The sequence below is a fragment of the Bos indicus genome, chromosome 7 (assembly GCF_029378745.1).
Source record: "Bos indicus isolate NIAB-ARS_2022 breed Sahiwal x Tharparkar chromosome 7, NIAB-ARS_B.indTharparkar_mat_pri_1.0, whole genome shotgun sequence".
In the NCBI taxonomy this organism is placed as follows: domain Eukaryota; kingdom Metazoa; phylum Chordata; class Mammalia; order Artiodactyla; family Bovidae; genus Bos; species Bos indicus.
Window position 1 is genome coordinate 5,256,673 of NC_091766.1, and position 21,016 is coordinate 5,277,688.

Sequence of the window (21,016 nt, forward strand, 5' to 3'; positions counted from 1 at the left end):
GGGTTGCAGAGTGCATCAGGATCCCTGGGAGGAGGGGTTGTTCTCCGAGGGAGGCTAGGGAGCTGCTGGCTTGAAGTCACCCCGTTGAACTCATGCAGATGTTCCTAGCATGTACCCTGTACCTCCGCCCCATACCCTGTGGGAATCAGCTCAACTGCAAGCAATGGAGATGCCAGGAAGGGGTCAGGAGCCTGGGTGCATGCAAAAATGCGAAATAAAATATTAGCAAATTGAGTTCAGCTGCTCTTTAAAGGACAACATACCAGGGGTGTGCAGGGTTTTACTCCAAGGAAGCAAGGAAAGTTCAGCCTCAGGAAGCCTCATGTGGAGAGATGAAAAGAGAAAAATACCAAACGATCATCTCACCGTGCTGGAAAAACACTGGATAACATTCAGCAACCCCTTCCAATCTTTTAAAAATTTTTTTAGTAAATGGGGAATAGGAAGAAATTAGTCTGATCCAAGGTCATTACTAGAAAGAACACATCTGCCTTGTGTTGGGTGGTGAAACAGAAGAGGTAACATATTCCCAAACGAGGCATGGCTGCAGTCATGGCTAATATTTAACACTGATGCAGAGGTGCTGGTCAATGCAATAAGATAAGAAAAGAAAGATAAGAAAAACTGAAACCAGATGACACAATAGTCTATAGAAAATCAAAAAGAATAAGCAAACGAAGATGGATAGAACCTAATGAAGGTGCTGACAGCAAGTCCAGCGTATTAATGGATGGAACACAGAGGGTTTTTTAGGGAAGTAAAGCTATTCTGTGGGATACTGTGATGAGCGGGACATGATATGATGCATTTATCAAACGAATGAAATAAATGCACAGCACAGAGCGAAACTTAATGTAAACTGTGGACTTCAGAGTTAGTAATAATACATCAATATTCACTCAGCGATTGTAATGTTGGCACAGTCATTGTTTTAATGAAAGTTCAATATGAGGGAAACTGTTGGTGGGGGAAGAGGGACATATGGAAGCTCTCTGAACTTTCTGCTCAAATTTTCCCTAAACCTAAAACTTCCCTAAAATATAGTTTATTGATTTATAAAATTTATATAAAATTTATAAAATGAATCAGTAAAACAATTACAAAAAATGTGCTTACTACTGAGTCACTGTCAAATAAACATAAAAGACTTTAAAATTTTATTTATTTATTTGGCTGCATCAGGTCTCAGCTGCTTCTCTCCAGTTGTGGAGCACAGACTTAGTTCCCCTGTGGCATGTGGGAGCTTGGTTCCCCTACCAGGGATCAAACCCATGTCTCTCACATTGGGAGGTGGATTCGTAATCCCTGGACCACCAGGGAAGTCCCAAACATCAATATTTCTAACATAACTGCTTTGCCCATGGTCTATGCTCAAACATGAAGTGTTTCAAAATATTCTTCTGATTATAAAAATGAATCGCTTTTGGAACTTCTCTGGTGGTACAGTAGATAAGAATCCTCCTGTCAATGCAGGGGACTCAGGTTCGATCCCTGATCAGGAAGGTTCCACATGTCATGGGCAACTAAAGTCCAGGAGCTGCAACCACTGAAGCGTGTGTGCCTAGAGCCCGTGCTCTGCAGTAAAAGAAGCCACCAGAGTGCGAAGTCTGTGTACTACAAGGAAGAGTAGCCCCTGCTCACCGATGAGAAAAAGAAAAAGCCCTCAGGTAGCAAAGCAGAGTACATCATGAGAAATGCTGGGCTGGAAGAAGCACAAGCTGGATTCAAGATTGCTGGGAGAAATAGCAATAACCTCAGATGTGCAGATGACACCACCCTTATGGCAGAAAGTAAAGAGGAACTAAAGAGCCTCTTGATTAAAGTGAAAGAGGAGAGTGGAAAAGTTGGCTTAAAGCTCAACATTCAGAAAACTAAGATCATGGCATCTAGTCCCATCACTTCATAGCAAATAGATGGGGAAACAGAGGAAACAGTGATAGACTTTATTTTTGGGGCTCCAAAATCACCGCAGATGGTGACTGCAGCCATGAAATTAAAAGACACTTACTCCTTGGAAGGAAAGTTATGACCAACCTAGATAGCATATTCAAAAGCAGAGATATTACTTAGGCAACAAAGGTCCATCTAGTCAAGGCTATGGTTTTTCCAGTGGTCATGTATGTATGTGAGAGTTGGACTGTGAAGAAAGCTGAGTGCCGAAGATGCTTTTGAAGTGTGGTGTTGGAGAAGACTCTTGAGAGTCCCTTGGACAGCAAGGTGATCCAACCAGTCCATCCTAAAGGAGACCAGTCCTGGGTGTTCATTGGAAGGACTGATGTTGAAGCTGAAACTCCAGTACTTTGGCCACCTCATGCAAAGAGTTGACTCATTGGAAAAGACCCTGATGCTGGGAGGGATTGGGGGCAGGAGGAGAAGGGGACAACAGAGGATGAAATGGCTGGATGGCATCACCGACTCAATGCACATGAGTTTGAGTGAACTCCAGGAGTTGGTGATGGACAGGGAGGCCTGGCGTGCTGCGATTCATGGGGTTGCAAAGAGTCGGACACGACTGAGTAACTGAACTGAACTGAACTGAGCAAAGAAGACCAAGAACAACCAAAAAAATAATAATCGCTTTAAAAATCAAATATATGATATGGAAAAGGAAATCCTTACATTGCAGGACATAAATCAACACCCCCAAATCAGAAAAAGGAAGTTTTTTAAAAGTTGCATTACTTCCTTTTTTCTTATTGAGGTATGGTTGGTTTATAGTATTATATTGGTTTCAGCTGTACAACACGGTGATTCAAACTTTTTATAGATTATACTCCATTTAGAGTTGCTATAAAATATTGGTTATATCCCTGTGGTATATCCTTGTAGCTTATTTATTTTATACATATTAGCTTGTACTTCTTACTACTCCACTCCTATCTTATCTTTCCCGCCTTCCCTCTCCCCACTGGTAATCAGTAGTTTGTTTTCTATATACATGAGTCTCTTTCTGTTTTTTATATTCATTCACTTGCTTTATTTTTTAGATTCCACATATCTAAAGGCCAATTTTTCTTATTAATTTTCTACATGGATGACATGTCAGGTGATGTAAGTGGGGTGTTAAAATTCCTTACTATTATTGTGTTACTGGCAATTTCTCCTTTTATGTCTGTTAATATTTGACAGGAATGTAAACAGTATTTAAAATAGGAATGAAAACTGTATTTAAAAAATTAAACAGAACTACAACATGATCCAGTTTTCTGGTGGTGGTGGTGGTGGTGGTGGTTTAGTTGCTAAGTCATGTGTGACTCTTGTGCTCCATGGACTGTAGCCCAACAGGCTCCTCTGTCCATGGGATTTCCCAGGCAAGAGTACCAGAATGGGCTGCCGTTTCCTTCTCCAGGGGATCTTTCCAACCCGAGGATTGAACTAGGATTTCCTGCATTGAAAGCAGATTCTTTACCAATGAGCCACCAGGGAAGCCCTCAGTTCTCTAATTCTGAGTAAAAAACCCAAAAGAAATGAAAGCAAATATTGACAAGGTATTTTGCTATTAACGTCACAGCAGTATTATTCACAATAGCTAAAAGATGGAAACAAGCCAGATGTCTACTGATGGATGAATGGATGAATAAAATATGGTATATCGTGTATATATATAAAGGAAATGTATATATCTATACCACTGAATATTAATCAGCCTTTAAATGGAAGGAAATTCTGACGCTTGCTACAGAATGAATGAACCTTGAAGACATTATTATAAATGAAATAAGCCAGACACGAAAGGCCAAATAACATATGATTCCACTTAAATGAACTCCTAGAATAGTCAAACTCATAGACAGAGAAAATATACTGGTGGCTACCAGGTGCTGGACAGAGAGGAGAATGGGGAATTGGTATCCATGGTCAGAGAGTTTCAGTTTCAGATCAGTAAAGAGTTCTAGAGATGGATGGTGGTGATTGTACATGATGTGAAGATACTTAATGCCACTGAACTATACCCATAAAATGGTTAAAATCATGACTTTTATGTAAAATTTGCCACAAAGAGAAAAAGGGGGAGAAAAAGATAATTTTTGGTCAAGCAAAGCTACAATTCTTATCTTTCAAAGGCAATCTTAAGCAACTGAAGAGGCAGGACACAAGTTGGAAGAAAATATAACCAGTGAAGAACTTGTATCCAGAATATAAAAATAATTTTTGCAGCAATAAGAAAATAAAAAATCTAACTGAAAGTTGGGCAAAAGAAAAAAAAATTGGGCAAAAGTTTGAACAACACTTGGCCAAAACTACATGGATGAATAACAAACATGTGAAAAGATGTTCAACATCTCCGGTTATCAGGGGAATATGAATCAACACCGCCGTGAGATACTACCTCACAGCCACTGGAAAGGGAAAAATTAAAAGATGGACCAGAGTAAGTTCTGTCAAGTATTTTGAGCAGTTGAAACTCATACATTTGTTTGTGATGTAAAATGAATCAGCAACTTTGGAAAACAGTTTGACAGTTTAAAAAATGGATTAATTTGTTGGCTGTGCTGGGTCTTTGTTGCTGCGCTTGGGCTTCCTCTAGTTGTGGCGAGCAGCGGCTACTCTTTGTTGCTTCTCATTGCAGTGGCTGCTCTTGTTGCAGAGCTCCGGCTCTAGGATGGCCGGCTTCACTAGTTGTGGGGCACGGGCTTAGTCACCCCATGGCATGTGGAATCTTCCCGGGCCAGGGATCGAACTCGTGTCTCCTGCATTGGCAGCTGATTCTTTACCACTGAGCCACCAAGGAAGTCCCAACAGTTTCTTAAATAAACATATACCTACCATTGGACCCCCAGAGAAGGCAATGGCACCCCACTCCAGTACTCTTGCCTGGAAAATCCCATGGACGGAGGAGCCTGGTGGGTTGCAGTCCATGGGGTCGCTAAGAGTCGGACACGACTGAGCGACTTCACTTTCACTTTTTACTTTTATGCATTGGAGAAAGAAATGGCAACCCACTCCAGCCTGGAGAATCCCAGGGACGGGGGAGCCTGGTGGGCTGCCGTCTCTGGGGTCACACAGAGTCAGACATGACTGAAGCGACTTAGCAGCAGCAGCAGCAACCACTGGACCCAGCCATTTCATTCTTAGGAATTGACCCAAGAGAAATTCAAGTGTGTGTTAGAAAACTTGTACACTAATGTTCTTAGCAGCAACTTTATTTGCAATAGCCAAAAGCTGGAAGTAATATGAATGTGAGTGAATGAATGAACAAAATGTGGTCCATCCATATAGTGGAGTATTATTCAGCAATACTAAGGGATGAACTACCCAGGACAACATGGCTGGATGTCTAAAACAGCAGCCAGATCAGCTTGTTCTGCCTGCATTAGGCAGCCTTAGCCCCAACCACTGCCCCTCTCCAAATCTAGGCTCTGCTTTGAGGAAGGACCATCAGTGAGCCCAAAGTCTGTCCCACTTTATTCAGTCATGGATTCAAAATTTGTGATGGTCACTTTTAGTCCAAATCTAAAGGTATCCATAAAACAGCCTGCAGAGAGTTTCAGGCCGCTGAGAGATCAGGAGGGATGTATTCATTTCCTGAGGCTGCCACAACTTAAAACAATAGAAACTATTCTTTTTTTAAGCAGTACTGGAAGCCTGAAGTGTGAAATCACGATGTTGGCAGGGCCATGCTTCTTCTGAAGGCTCTAAGAGAGAATCCCTCCTGTACCCCTCTCCCAGCTTCCGGTGGCTCCAGGAATCCTTGGCATCCTTTGGCTTATAGGTGCATTAATCTCTGCCTCTGTGTCCTCATGATTTTCTCCCTGTATGTCTGTGTCTTTTCTCCTCTTCTAATAAGGACACAGGCATTGGATTCAGGGCCATCCCAATCCAGTATGACCTTATCTTAATTCGAGTAAGGATACCTGCCAAGACCCTATTTTCAATGGAGTTCACATTCTGAGTTTCCAGGTAGACATGAATTTTGAGGGTACCATATTGAACCTGGTACAGGGGCCCCAACTTCTAAGTGAGCAGAGCATAGTTCCCTGGAGGCCATGGGAACCATGTCAGATGCATGGATAGAGGTGTGTACAGACAGCTCTCAGAAACCCTAGCAGCTGATGCATGGATGGAGTGAAAAGGGCTGATGCATGGATGGGGTGAGGAGGGGAGGCTTCAGGAGTGAGTCAGGAGGGGAGAGGGAGCTATGTGTCTGGAAGGACAGTATAATGCACCCTGGTACAGGAGTGATCACCTTGCTCTGATGCTTTTAAATACTCAGGTTTATTCTTCGCAGGCTCGGGGCAAGAGATACAGAGATTTGCACTCAGATCTGACTGTGGAGATTTAAGGTAACAGCCAGAATGATTTTTCAGAGAGGACAGAACATCAAGAGTCCATTTATTTGATGTGTGTGGATGAAGACGCCAACCAAGGGCCAGACAGTCAGACGCGTCTCTGGTATGTGAGCTCACCTGGCCCATCTTACTCTGTACACCAGTGACATGTCATTGATGGAGCCTCAGTATCATGCAGCACCCAGGCCTGTCCCTTCCCTGACTGGACTTGCTGAGCCTCAGTTTCTTCCTCTGTAAAGTTGGTCCATGGTCCTTAATGGATGAGATGGGTAAAAGTGTCCAGGCACAGAAGGAAGCCTGACAACCTTATTTCTCCTTTCTCCTGTCTTTCTGCTCCCAAGATCAGAGGCCAAAGGGAGGAAAACAAGGAGGAGATGAAGGAGGGAGAGTTGACCTCCAGCTCTCAATGAGTCTGTTTTGTTCTGTGACCTTGGCCAAGTCAGTGGCCCTTTGCAGGCCTCAATTGCCCTATCTGTGAAGTGAGTTACAGGAATTTGGGCCTGAGGACCTCCAAAATCATTGTTAAGGTTCAGATATCTCCCAGGAAGACCTGGGGTCTTTCTCAGACCCCAATGTTGGGCCTGGGGGTTTCCTATGTTGTCCAGAGGGGACTCCAACCTCTTTCTCTTATAGGTAGAGAAAACTCTGGCTGTTTTGGGAGAATGGGCAGGGGTATAGCATCTAAGACTTGGGGCTGGCTGGAAGCAGGAGGCAGGATCAGATGATATTCTGGAAGTGGGGCTTCACCTCTTCCCATAGGGCGGGGTTGTGCAGCCCCAAGTTTATTTGCATATGATGTGACCTAACCAATCAGAGCCCAGGGCCATTGGCCTATGGTCTGGGATGGGCCCCCTGAGGTCCCATCCCAGGTGGTCAGTCCCCAACTGGTTCAGAGGTCTGTCTCCTTCAGGTCAAGACCTTTGTCATGTTCACTGCCTGGTGGCCTGGAACCAGCTCCATTCACCTCCTTCTGACCCAGGTAAAGCAGATGGTCCTCATCGGTGGGCAGAAAGTCAGAAGGCCTCTTGGTTCCAGCGGGCAACTCCTCAGCACCCTGGGGGAAGGAGAGAAGAAAGTCACTGTCAGAGCCCCCATTTCTGCCATGTCAGCTCAGATATTCTCCAGATGGGGACAGAAGCTCTGGGAGGACAGAGCCTGGGAAGAGTGGCACAATATCACCTTGGCAAGTCCTGTCCCTTCTGCCTCCAAAACCTCCACCCACTTCTCTCCCCCACGGCTGTGTCACCTATGGTCAAGCCTGTCCGTGCGTCCATGGATGCCTCTACCTCTCCTTTCTCTGACTCCACCTATTCTTCAAGAAAACAAATTATTTCCCCACAGCAGCTGGAGGAAGCTTTAAAACACTTCAAATCCCAAATCCCTGCCCTGACCATTGAGTCTGCTCTGACCTCAGGACCTTTGCACCTGCTGTGCCCTCCTCCTTCACTCAGATTTCCCAGTAGTTGTCTCCTTCTCATTCTGGACATTAATAACGTCACCTCATCCAAGAGGCCACCCCCATCACCATATCCTGTTTTATTTTCTTCCTAATACTCACCACCTGCTTAGACCCTATTCCTTTCCTGCTTTAGCTTCCTTCTGCTCCTGCCAGAGCATGTCTGGGTACACAGCTAGTGCTTAATGAATAAGGGAATGAAATGGGGAATCCAAAGCAGGAGCAGACCTGGGTCAGACCCCCCAGGGACAGTGTTTCCTAAACTCAGGGCATTCCCATAGCAACCACACGGCTCTGGTCAATGTTGGTCTACCCCCTATCCTGTTTCTTATGTAAGATTTTTTCTAAGTTGACTCACGTTTGAATTAAGCAATTTTATTTTCAGGACAGACTTTATGTCAATAACTGAAAGGCAAGCCAGTTTCACTTGTCATAGACCAGAGGTATTTGTAAAAACAGATACAATGAAAATAAAGAGTATGAAAGTCTGCTCAGTCCTTGTTAAAGTGAGTAATAGAAAGCGTTTAAGACGTACTAGCTCCCAGCTGCGTCTTTCCACTGGCGGTAAGAAGTTGAGAAAGAAGACGGTGACTCACCATGTCACTTCCCTGAGTTAAGGTCACAAACAGAGCACCTGAAGCCACTTCACTGCCCCTCCCCCTGCTCTGGGATCCCAGCCCTGAGACTGACCTTCATCAAACCATCATCCAGGGTGGCCACCTCTTCCTTGGGGGCCACTGATGCTGTCTGCCGCATGAGGTCCCACCAGAGTAGACCAGGACCCAGGGCACTGCGCTTGGTGGGGCCTGAGGGGGCAGAGAGAAAATGGAGTTATTTAGGGAGGGTGGCAAGAAAACTGGAGACCAAGCCCTGGGGAGGAAAAGGGGGATCTCTGATGGCTTCCAAACCCAGATCTGACAGTGACCCACTGGGGACACTGGCAAGTCTCTGCCCTTCTCTGGGCCTCACTTTCTCATCTACACAGTGAGAGGTTGTAATAGACAAGAGTGGGTGGCCAGGAGCGTCCAACACATGGCTCCATTTACTGCTGTGTCCCCAGTGTCTAGAATATTGCCGAACTTGGAGAAGGACCCAGTAGAGCCCTGGTGAATGGAAAGTCTGAGACTCAGGAAGAAAGAATAGGTATTCTTATCACTAGTGATTTCTTTTAATCTCTTTCCACTTCTTGACAGGATTCAGAGTTTCCAGAAGGGCACGGAGTTGCCAAGACTTCGGGGAAAAGATATTTCAGCACCAAGGACAGCGTCTTGTGACCCCTCCCCCACCATCCCACATCCTCCAGCAAAGACATTATCTTTGGAGCTGAAGAGAGAATAGAGAGGTGGAAAGGGGATGCCTCAGTTTCTGCCTTTGCAAAATAGGACAAATCCCACAAGGTGGAGGGTGTCATGAAGGCGATGCAGCAAAAGGGTGCAGATGCAGCCAGTATACAGTGGCCGCCTGACTGACAGAACGGTCCTCCTCCCCCTCCCTGCGGGTCCTAGAGGCAGAAGGTGGACAGGGTGACCTCTAAGGATGCCATATACCCTCCTTACCCGTCAGGCAGCTGACAAGGGCTCCACATAGCACAGTGCACACTGTGCCCAAGGCACCGTAATAGAGATAGGAAATGGCATAGAAGTTGTCAGCTAAGGTTTGCTGATCAGGGTCCATTTCCAAGCTAAGAGAGAGAGAGATGAGCATGAATCTAAAATCCATTTCATTTGCTTCCTCCTGTCTACACTCTCACAACCCAGCCCAGACCTTCATGATTGCTTGTCTGGACGTATGCCAATTCTCCTTCCTTCTTGCTATCCCACCAACACCTTCAGGCAATGTCTACACACAAGCAGAGGAACATTACTAAAACGTAACTCAGGGCTTCCTAGGTGGCTCAGTAAAGAATCTGCCTACCAGTGCAGGAGGTGCAAGAGACGTGGGTTTCATCCCTAGGTCAGGATCCCCTGGAGGAGAAAATGGCAACCCACTCCAGTATTCCTGCCTGGAGAATTCCGTGGCACACTACAGTCCACTACAGTTGCAAAGAGTTGGACATGACTGAGCACATACAAATAAAATGTACCTCAGGCTGCCTCCTGCTTCTGCTTATCACCCTCAGAATCAAACCAAATTAAGCTCTAAGAAGAAAACAGGTATGAATCTTTATGACCATGGGTTTGGCAATACTTTCTTAGATATGACACCAAAAGCTCAAGCAACCAAAGAAAACGGAGGTAATTCCCTGACCATCTAGTGGTTAGGATTCCACACTTTAACTACTGAGGGCTTGTGTCTAACCCCTAGTCAGGGAACTAAGATCTCGCAAGCAGCACAACATGGCCAAACAGAACAATCACAGAGGGGCTTCCCAGGTGGCTCAGTGGTGAAGAACCCGCCTGCCAATGCAGGAGGTGCAGGTTTGATCCCTGGGTCAGGAAGATCCCCTGGAGCAGGAAATGGAAACCGACTCCAGTAAAAAAGAAAAAAAAAAGGATAAATTGGACTTTATCCAAATGGAAAACTTTTGTGTATCAAAGGATACTGTCAACAGAATGAAAAGATAACCCAGAGAATGGGAGAAGACATTTGCAAATCATACATCTGATAAAGATCTAATATCAAGAGTAAAGATATAAAGAACATATAAATTAGAACTCAATATGTAAAGACAAATGACCCAATTAAAAAATGAGCAAGGGATTTGAGAAGACATTTGTCCAAAGAAGATATAAGTATGGCCAAGAAGCACATGAAAAGACTGTCAACATCATTAGTCATTAGGGAAATGCAAATCAAAACCACAACGAGTATTATTTCATATCCAGTAGGATGGTTAGAATTCAGAAAAAGGAAGGGGATAATAATAAGTATTGGCAAGGATGTGGAGAAGTTGGAATCTTTATATATTTTTGGTAGGAATGTAAAATGATGCAGTGGCTATGCAAAATAATCTAGTGGTTTCTTAAACGCTAAATATAGAATTACCATATGACGCAGCAATTCTACTCCTAGGTATATACCAAGAAAAAAGAAAACATATGTCCACACCAGCACCTGTACACAAACGTTCATAGCAGCACCAGTCACACTCACCAAAAAGTAGAAACTACCTAAATGCCCATCGACTGATGAAGGATAAACCAAACTGGTCCATCCCTACAGTGAAATACTATGAGGTCATAAAAGGATGAAGCACTGGGACACACTCCAGTGTGGACAACCCTTAAAAACACCCTTCTGAGTGAAGGAAGCTGGGCACAACCGGCCGTATGGTGCACAATTGCATTTATACCAACGTCCTCGGCAGGCAAGGCCATAGCGACAGAAAGTAGATTAGTGGTTGCCTGGGGCTAGAAGCGAAAGTCACTCAGTCCTGTCCCACCATTTGTGACCCCATGGATTACACAGTCCATAGAATTCTCCAGGCCAGAATACTGGACTAGGTAGCCATTCGCTTCTCAAGGGGATCTTCCCGTCCCAGGGACTGAACCCATGTCTTCCGCATTGCGGGCCGATTCTTTACCGTCTGAGCCTCCAGGGAAGTCAGGGGCTAGAGGGAGGTGAAAATGGCAGTGACTGCTAAATTGTACAGGGTTTGGGGCTTTTGTCTTTTTTGTTTTTGAGGTAATGAAAATGTTCTTGAGATAGTGGTGATGGTTGGATAACCTGGTGAATATACTAGAAACCGCTGTTAAATGGCTACTTTGGTCTGTAAATGATATCACAGTTTAAAAAGAATCCAATTTCTCTGGTTGAACCTCATCTCCTATCCTTTCTTCTGCCATTAAATCCACTCTAACCTCACCATAGTTGGAAAGCATACACTGAACCCTGGCCTCAGAGACTTCACACTTTCTCTTCCTTCTGCGGGGAACGCCCTACTCCCCGATTCCCAAGCTCCGCCCCGCATCTTCTCCTTCCCAGTAGGGACTCCGCTTCAGGATCCCTCCGCAACCACACTCTCTCTGGCCTCGCTTCCCCGCTCAGAGTTTACCTGGAGACCCTGCTGGAGGCGTTGGCAGTGAGAAGAGGGTCCAGGAGACCAGAGGCGTTGGCTGAGGGCACAGCACAGCCGGATGCTGACGACGGAAGGACCCCCATGGACTGCGCGCTAGGCGGGTACAGAGTGGCGCCCACGGCCACCCACAGCGACAGCGCCAAGCCCACTGCCAGCCCGGACAGGACGCCCTGGTGAGGGAGCCAGTGTCAGCGGGGGTCGACGCTGACCCCCTGGCACTCCTCGTCCCTCACCCGCCTATTAATACTCACCGGTGTGTTGCAGGTGGGGACGAACATCCCCAGGATGAAGGCTCCGAGGAGAGGGCCGCTGATGACGCCCATGACGGTGAAGGAGCCCTGGGAGAGTGGGTGCGAGGGCGACTGAAGGCAGAGTCGTCCCACCTTTCCTAGCCTCAGTTTACCCTCTGGGAAAGGAAGACCTGGGGAACTCCACTGGCGGTCTTGAGACTCCTCTATGCCTCCGTTTCTCTAAAGGGGAAGGGATCCCCTATTCTCTCTCTCCCAAAGATGCGGATTCTCTCTCCTGACAAATCTGGTTCCATGACCATGCCAGGAGGAGGCCCTTCTTGCTGCCAGGTCACTACTCCCACCTCCCAGCATCCCTGTTTCAGGCCAGGCGGTGGCTATCCTGCTGGTGGCGTGTCAGAACTCAGTTCTGCCATCGACATGTATAACCTTCTCTGAGTCTCAAAGTGATGATGTCTCACCTCTTGGGAAGATTGGAGGGGGTGGGGTACTTACCTGGAGGACACCGCCCCCCAGCAGGGATGACAGAGCCGCCACGGTGAGACAAGCTGAGCCGTAGATGAGCGCTGTAGCGGATGGGGATGGCTCTGTCAGTGGGGAGAGGCTGCCCCGGCCCCCCACCCAGGTCCCCCCAACTCACAGAGCCCCTTGGAGATGATGACCAGTCTCCGAGGGGCCAGGCTCGGCAGCCGAGGTTTGATGAGGTCCTCCACCGTGACGGCAGCCATGGCATTGATGCTGGTGGATGCAGTGCTGGAACAGGGGAGTACAAAGGAGGGGTGTCCTCAGGGACTGGCCACCTCTTGCTCCCAGGGCTTACCTGTTTGAGGAGGCCCCCAGCTACCCACACCAACTGGCCTGCCAGGACCCAGCCCAGCTCAAGGGCAGAGGCCTGGGCAACAGAATCCTTCAAGAGCAGAGGAGAGGTCCGCCTCCCCACTCTCCCCGCAGACCTGAGATACCCTCACGGGAGCAAGGACACCCATGACTGAGGACATGAATGACACGTCTCATTACAAAGCAGTGATGGGGTGCAGAGAAGAGCCACATAGACTGTGGTCACAGCAGGAGCAGCGATGCGACCAGAAGTCAGGGGAGATCTGAAACTGCCAGAGTGTGAGGCCCAAGGGCAGGAGTCGGGGACCGCTTGGTCACAGCTGTGCCCCAGTATTCAGAACAGCAGTACCTGCCCTGTAGGTGCTCGACAAACATTTGTTTGAGGGAGGGAGGACAGAAAGAAGAAAGGGAAAGGAATTGAGTGTAACCCTGCTGCGCAACAGGGGTAAAGATCCCGGATCTGGGCTCCTTGTGCCCAGGGTATGCCTTCCACTAGACCCCACTTACTGGGGACTGAGCAGTAAACGCTGGACATGCTCAGAACATTACAACAAGGCCCCAGGGGCTCAGATGTGGCCAAGTGAGAGAGCAGGGTCACTCACCTGAGGGTGCCACTGTAGGCACAGGCCAGAAAGAGCCCAGGGACTCCAGGCAGGTCCTCAAAGATGTCCAGCACCAGCAGGGGCATGTACTGAAGGGAGTCAGGGGTCAACCTCCAGGACAGCAATGCCCCAAGGGTGAGGGCATCTACCTGTCCTCACACTGCACATTCCCAACACCCAGTGCAGACCAGACTCACAGTGGGCACTCAGCGCATGTTTGTTGACTGACTCTGCGATCCTGAGTCATTCCCACTTTACTGATGAAGCCAGTCAGGCCAAAGGGGGTCACTCCTTGCTTGAGGTTACACAGGCAGTCTGGGATCCGACCCCATGGACTCTGAACCCCATGGTCAGAGCTCCCCCCAGAGTGAGCACGTCTGGGTCCTGGCCTTGGTGCTACCCCTGACTTGCCTGTGGACCTCAGGAAATTGCTTTACTTCTGATCTCCTGCCTCAGTTTCCTCATCTGTAAATCAAGGGCCATGGCAGTCTTGGCCTCATCACATGTTGAAAGATTTTGATGGGAAACTAAGTGCTCGTGAAGAGGCGTGAGGCACAGTGTAGGTACTTGGAACGTGAGAGCTGGTCGTTACTGGCAGTGTCATCATTTCATGCTGAACTGTGGTCCCATGGCTTCCTTGATATCCCTCAGGGAGTCTGAAATGCCCCTCCCCTCCCCCATAACACTGCCTCACCTCCCAGATCCTCCTCTGTGTTGAGTTCTTCCCTGCCTCTGGACATTTGCACAGACTATCTCTCCACTAGGAATACTTTTCCAGCTTCACCCCCAGAGACTCACCCAGAGGCTCACAGTGGGGGTGGGTGGATAGGAGTGGCCTAGGAGCCTGGACCAGACTCACCTGGTCTGGGGCAGAGATGCGCCCCGCCAGGAGAGGGTCACAGTCAAGGTAGAACGTGAACATGACGACACCACAGGCCGCAGCGCTGGACACGATCAGGAACAGGCCCAGCTGGTTGATAAGCACGGCCCTGGAGGGGCGAGGTGGTCTCAGGGTTGCAGGCAGGGGCCGGCACATCCCAGAGGCACCCTGCCAAATACTCACAGCTTGGCTTGCTTCTCCGTGCGACAGGCCACGTAGCGCTGCACCTGTGCTTGGTTCACCCCGTACATGGAGAGCCACACCAACGTGCCACCCACAACAAAAGTCCAGAATGTGTAGCGGCTTCTCGGGTCCAGGTCAAAGCTGGATGAGGACGGGGCAAGTCAGGCATGTGGGAATGCTACGCTGACTTCTCCCTCCCAAGTTGCCCCAGATGCCTATTCTGGACCTGATGGGTCTTAAAGGGACATTTGGGGCTAGGTTTTGAAGTGTGAACAGGAGTTTGCCAGACTAAAATTTCATGGGTTTATTGAGTCATCCGCATGTATCAAAAAAAACATTTTTTTTCTGTGCTTAACTGGGATCTCAGAGAGCCTTCAATTCCCAGAGAGGGGGAGCCAGGGTGTTGTCTAGATTTTCTGTTTGGGGAGGGGAGCAGGAAGGGCTTCCTGGGGGAGGTGCCATTGGCTGGCTTCTCCCAGGGCAGAGATGCCAGCTCCATCACTCTGCCATATCTTCCTCTACATTTTCACGTACTCCATCAGGTTGATCCGGGAGTGGTTCTTGGCAAGCTCGAGTACTTGCCCAGGTCCACCCACGAGCGCAGTTCCACGAGCCAGGACAACCCAGAAACCACTCAGCATCACTAAGACCTGAAATACGTCGGTCCAGATCACAGCCTTCATGCCGCCCTGCAAGGTGTGACAGAGCGGGAGATAGGGGGTCAGATGGGGATCTGTCTGCGGCCTGTAGGGCAGAGCAGAGGTGGGAGGGAGGAGGAGTCAGATGGGGGACCTGGCGGGGATTTGGCCTGGCCTCCAGTAGTGGCTGGGACCAATGGTCTTCTCTGCCTCAGTTTCCTCATCTGTAAAATGGGTTAATAATAGTACCTTCTTTGGGGTATCATTGCAAGGAATAAATTAATTAATACAAGAAAAATATTTGGATGAGCATCTGTCACATACAAGTGTTCAGTGAGTGATGGCTGCCACTATTATTATCATTATTACTACTGCTGTTATTATTAGCTGTTGTTTTTACCCGTCCAGCCTTCACATCTCTGCCTTCCCTTGGCAGCTCCTCGGTTTCCTTCCGCACTTCCAGGTCATTCAGGTGAGGCTAATCTTGCTCCCAACTCCAGGAATAGCCAACAGAACATCCTAGCTCCCCAAACCTCTGCGAATGGCTCATCCTTCACTGAATACCAGTGCCAGCCAGACAGAACCCTCCTGGGACTTCAGTCAGTCCATCCTGAAACAGGAACTCACTTTCTGCTAGAATAAAGCCCAAAGGGATGAAAGCCCAGAGCTAATGAGGTTCTTAACAGATGGGAGAGAACACAGAGGGCTCTGTTGTAGTCCCTGGATCCAGCCATGCCTTATCCTTGGACTTTCAGCAATAAGCCTTTCAAATCACCTTTCATAATAAAGATGAGGAAGTAGGCCCAGTTGGGACACAGTCTTCCTCTGGAGAAAGGGAAGGGAGGGAAGTGAATGGGCCTGCCCAGGGGCTCTCCCACTCAGTGGGCATGCAGCCCACGTGGGGTGGGGTAGAGGGACATTCACCACAGTAGTGTAGAAGGTGCAGATGATTCCGGTAGACAGGAGCGATGCCCAGATGTCCAGCCCTGTCACTGCAAGGAAACCCTCCTGTTAGGTCAATTTGCAGGCGGAAAGCTTGGCTTTCACTGTCCTGGGGCCTTTTGGGGAGTCAAGTAGGATTCTTCTCTCCTAGAGCTGTCCCTCACCCCGGCAAGTCTCTAAGCCTTTGTTCCTTCCCGCCACCACCCCTCCCCACCCCCGCCCATTCAAACCTTGGTTCAGGATGAGCGCGGGGGCGTAGATCACTATGCCGGTATACAGCATCTGCAGATAGAGGGCAAGGGCCGGGAGGTTGGGGGGCACCTGTGCGAAGAGGGTATTAGGAAGGAGCTAGGGGGAGGAGGCCGGTTGGGGTACTTGACTGAGGGCAGATGGGCCGGGCCACGCGGGATCGGGATGGGGTCAGGTAGGAGGTCTGTGAGAGGCCGGTGGGCCAGACTTGCAAATAGAGCCTCCTAGGGCGGGGCCAGGAGGATTGTGGGTGGGGCCTGGACAAGGCTTTGTAGAGTGGGAGTGGGGTCGTGAGGGGTGGGAGCAGGGTTGTGGGCGTAACCACCCGATATTTGACCCGAGCTGGACCCTGGGGGCGAGTGCGGGGCCGAGGCCACTCACTGTAGCCACCAGGTACTGCAGAGTCCCGCAGAGCCGCACAGCCCGGCTGAAGCGCATCTCCAGGTACTACAAGGAGAAGCCGAGGGCTCGTGGTCACCTGGAGAGTCCCCATTCAGGGACCCGAGGCTTCTGGGTCCTTCACCCGCCCTCTTGGCTTCTGCCCGCCCACAGGAGGCCAACTCCACACTCTTGCCCACGGGGGAGAGGGGGGCGGAGGGCTCCCGCCAAGCATCCTTTCCAATCTATCTGCACACACTTGTGCACACTCGCCATCCCCGCGCCTGTGCATAGGGCGTGTGCGCGTAGGACTGCACCATCAAGAGTGCACACGTTGGTCCCACACGCTCCCACGCATGTCTGATCGTTCCCCTGGGGCTGCCGCCGCTCTGAGTCAACTTTCGCAAGATACAGACAGTGCCTGTGACTGGCTGTCTACTGTACGACCGGTCAAGATTGTAATCTTCGTGCTCACTGCCCCGGAGCGAGGTCTTGGGCAACCCGAGCGGAGAGGCAACCCCTCGAGGAAGGTAGGAAGCAAGCTGCGGGGAAGCGGGATTGCGAATCCGGAGCCTGCCTCCAGGCAGTCACTCGGGTGGACGCAAGCCCAGGCTTGCGGGGCGGGGGGGTAGGGGTGTGCCTGTTCACGTGTGAGCGCGCCCCTGGCCGAGCCTGGCTCCGCCCTGAGCAAGTTTCCACCAAAGAGAACCGGGACGCCGGCTCCTCTTCCTCCTTCCTGCCCCGGCCTCACTGCCTGCGGCTTCTTCCCAGAACCCTCCCCACCTGTCCATCTCGGAGGCTCCCCAGTTACAGCACCCGGGAGCCCGCCTGCGGCCCCCTGCACCACGGTTCAGAGCCTTAGGGCCTCCCCTGCCGCGTCCCCGCGTTCACAGTCAGGCAGGTCCTCAGGCCCTTCGGGTCCCTGCCCAGTACCTCGTAGGTGCTGGTGAGGCCCAGGCGGTAGAAGACCGGCAGGAAGAGCAGGGCAGTGAGCAGAGAGTTGAGCAGCTGTCCCAGGCACATCCAGAGGAACTTGAGGCCATAGCGATAGGCCTCGGCTGGCACCCCCAGCACCTGGACCGCCGACATGAAGCTGGCGGCCAGCGAGAGGCCCACCGGCAGGGCGGACAGGCGCCGACCCCCAGTGAAGAAGTCCTCGGCGCTGCGCTGCCCGCCTCGCGCTACCCCGACCCACAGCCCGATGCCGGTAGACACCAGTAGCATAAGGGCGAAGACCCCGTAGTCCCAGGCTCCGAACGTGGCCCGCTCCTTTGCCTCGACGGTGGCCATGAGGTGCGTCCTCGGCCCCTTCCAGCCACCCCGCGTGTCTCGGCTGAGGGAAGTTTGCAGCGGCCGAGGAGGCAAGACAGCGCGCAGGTAGCAGGATGCTCAGCGGCGGCAGCGACACTGCGCGCCTGTCCCCTTTGGGCCCCCGCGGCCCGGGGCTCCCTGGGCGAGAAAACTGGCTCCTCGCTGCAGCTCCTCTGCCTCCCTGTCACCCCTCTTCGTCTTCGCGTCTGTCTGTCCGTCCACCTGGTCTCTCGCTCCGTCCAGGCGCCCGGTGCAAGCGGTACGTCCCCCCGCCCGGACGTCTGTCCCCGTCCTTGGGAGCTGTGCTCAGGGCTGACAGCAGGAGGTCTTGGTGGGGCTTAAAGGGGCAGCTCCCGCCGGCGGCGGGCGGCGGATTTATTGGGCTCCGGGTCGGCGAGACTCCGCCCCCAGACCTGGGGCGGGCAGGACCCGCACCCGTTCCGCCCTGTGGACAGGACACTTAGGTGGTGGCTGCTCGGGGCTGGGGGGAGGCTCCCAAATGCCCCCTTCCCCCCTGCTTTGTGGGGCACTTTCCGCTGACCATAAACTGTTAATGTCTCCCTAGGACACGTGGGGAAACTGAGGCCACACAGCTGGGAGCAGGGGCCCAGCGTTCAGATCCCTGTTGTGCTTTTGTACCCTGAGCTAAGGGGAGCTCACTCGCCCACAGAACTGGGGTTACTTTCAAGGTTGCACGGTCCCATAGGGAAAATTTGCTCTGCTTGAACCCCTCCCTCAATTGGCACTTTGACCCTCTCCATTTCTCTAGAGCCTAGCAGGAGGGCATCACCAAACCCGGCCCTCAGGCTAAGTTGAGTGGAAGGCAACAGGTTCCTTCAAGTCCTGAATGCCATCCATATTTGAGAGAGACTTTGCGTCTCTCTGGGCCTCAGTTTCCCCATCTGTAAATGGGCATAAAATAGCCCTTGCCTCAGAGGAACAAACTGAACCTGTATAACACAAGCCTGGCACAGAACAAGTACCTCATTCATTCATTTCTTCATGTATTCATTGGTTCCTTCACCAAACATGCATTGAGAGTCTACTCTGTGCCAGACATTAAGTGTAAAATGGTGGTCATGGCAGAGGGGCTGTCTATGACCATGTTCCCAAAAAATGGAAGGACATGACTACCTGGGGAAGTAGGGTCTGGCATGTCCCACAAATGAGACCAGAGGTACAGAGGAAGAGGCAGTCCCTTGTCTTGGGTCATGCCCTCAAGAAACCCACACTTTGTCATCTGGAGGTTCTGGCCCCTGGGTTCGAGTCCTAGGTGGACCTCCAAAAGCTGGATTCCCTCCTCCATAAGCGGGAGGGATCTGAGAATCTGTCCTCCTAGGGCACTGGGACCCTCCTCGGCCTCTGCCGCCCCCTGGTGGCCTCCTCTGGCCTACACACATTACCCAAGCTGGGTCCAGTGACGGCCAGGCAGCCTCTCGTTTGACCCAGGACTGTCTTATTCTGTCGCCATGCAGGGCTGCAGAGCCGACCTACTCCTCCTTGGAGATGCGATGCCGCGGCTCCTCACGGGCATCTACTGTCTGCTGGGATGCACCTTTCACTTTATGGCAGAAAGCGAAGAAAACTAAAGAGCCTCTTGATGAAAGTGAAAGAGAGTGAAAAAGTTGGCTTAAAGCTCAACATTCAGAAAACTAAGATCATGGTATCTGGTCCCATCACTTCATAGCAAATAGATGGGGACACAGTGGAAACAGTGATAGACTTTATTTTGGGGGGCTTCAAAATCACTGCAGATGGTGACTGCAGCCATGAAATTAAAAGACGCTTACTCCTTGGAAGGAAAGTTATGACCAACTTAGCATATTAAAAAGCAGAGACATTACTTTGCCAACAAAGGTCCGTCTAGTCAAGGCTATGGGTTTTCCTGTGGTCATGTATGGATGTGAGAGTTGGACTATAAAGAAAGCTGAGCGCCGAATTGATGCTTTTGAACTCTGGTGTTGGAGAAGACTCTTGAGAGTCCGTTGGACTGCAAGGAGATCCAACCAGTCCATCCTAAAGGAAATCAGTCCTGAATATTCATTGGAAGGACTGATGTTGAAGCTAAAACTCCAATACTTTGGCCACCTGATGCAAAGAGCTGACTCACTGGAAAAGACCCTGATGCTGGGAAAGATTGAAGGCGGGAGAAGAAGGGGACGACAGAGGGTGAGATGGTTGGATGGCATCACCAACTTAATGGACATGGGTTTGAGTAAACTCCAGCAGTTGATGATGGACAGGGAGGCCTGGCATGCTGCGGTTCATGGGGTCACAAAGAGTCGGACAGGACTAAGCAACTGAACTGAACTGAACACCCTTTGCCTTTGCCAGAAGGCTGCGGAGGATACCACGTTCCTCCTCCCTTCCCTTCTCTGCTGCATCCTCCTCAAAAACCTGTTGGGAAAGGGAAATGCTGGAAGATTCCCCACAAAGGCAAGCAATAAAATGCAAATATATGCAGATTGATGCAAGTTCGGGCAAAAGCTGTCCTGTCTCCCCAAGGGGTTTGGGGTGGGGAATTGTCCCTTGCCAGCTCCTCTCTTCTCCTACCCTGGTAGAAGGAGGGTCCAGGCTGCAGACAACACTTGGGCTGAGTCCCTTTCATTAAGCACCTACTGTGTGTAGGGCCCTGCACCAGCCACTGGGCACACAACAGGATCCAGGTGGACATGCCCTGCTCGTGGCCGCAGGGCTCTGATCAAGCCAGCAGACGAATACCCATTTCAGAAGCTAACAGATGACAAGAGTGAAGCAAGGTCAGAGATGGAGACAGCCTGGGGGAGGGAGGTGGGGGACACTTAATGTGAGGCCTCAGAGAAGGACCCTGCAGGCAGAGAATGAGCCAGGTTTGGAGAGAGCTGGGGATAGGGCTCTGAGGTTGGAAAGAGCAGGACAGGGAGGATCACTGTAGACCTTGAGCCTTGGAAGGGGTCTGGATTTTATTCTGAGGGAACTGGGTGGGAGAAATTGGAGAGTCTGGA

The 21,016-nt window shown here is 50.3% G+C and overlaps 1 protein-coding gene across 1 annotated transcript; it reads right to left on the bottom strand.

Moving 5' to 3' along the window:
* Positions 1-6,847: 6,847 nt before the first annotated feature.
* Positions 6,848-19,513, bottom strand: SLC5A5 (solute carrier family 5 member 5). The gene is made up of 15 exons (XM_070792541.1): positions 17,655-19,513; positions 16,725-16,790; positions 16,325-16,376; positions 16,077-16,144; positions 15,049-15,203; positions 14,515-14,655; positions 14,311-14,440; positions 13,452-13,540; positions 12,653-12,765; positions 12,508-12,578; positions 12,016-12,102; positions 11,741-11,934; positions 9,303-9,427; positions 8,437-8,552; positions 6,848-7,344 (listed from the first exon to the last, which is right to left on the bottom strand). Exons 1-15 carry the CDS (start codon positions 18,009-18,011, stop codon positions 7,180-7,182), a joined length of 1,929 nt encoding a protein of 642 aa, XP_070648642.1. The 5' UTR covers positions 18,012-19,513; the 3' UTR covers positions 6,848-7,179.
* Positions 19,514-21,016: the final 1,503 nt, after the last annotated feature.

What these genes read in the sequence shown, in the direction of transcription:
- SLC5A5 (XM_070792541.1), bottom strand. Translation starts at nt 18,011, where the DNA reads ATGGCCACCGTCGAGGCAAAGGAGCGGGCCACGTTCGGAGCCTGGGAC. An exon ending in TGCAGTACCTGGTGGCTACA is followed by an intron (nt 16,377 to 16,724) that starts GTGAGTGGCCTC and finishes CTCTATCTGCAG; the next exon opens with ATGCTGTATACCGGCATAGT. An exon ending in TGGGGGGCGGTGTCCTCCAG is followed by an intron (nt 12,103 to 12,507) that starts GTAAGTACCCCA and finishes CCACTCTCCCAG; the next exon opens with GGCTCCTTCACCGTCATGGG.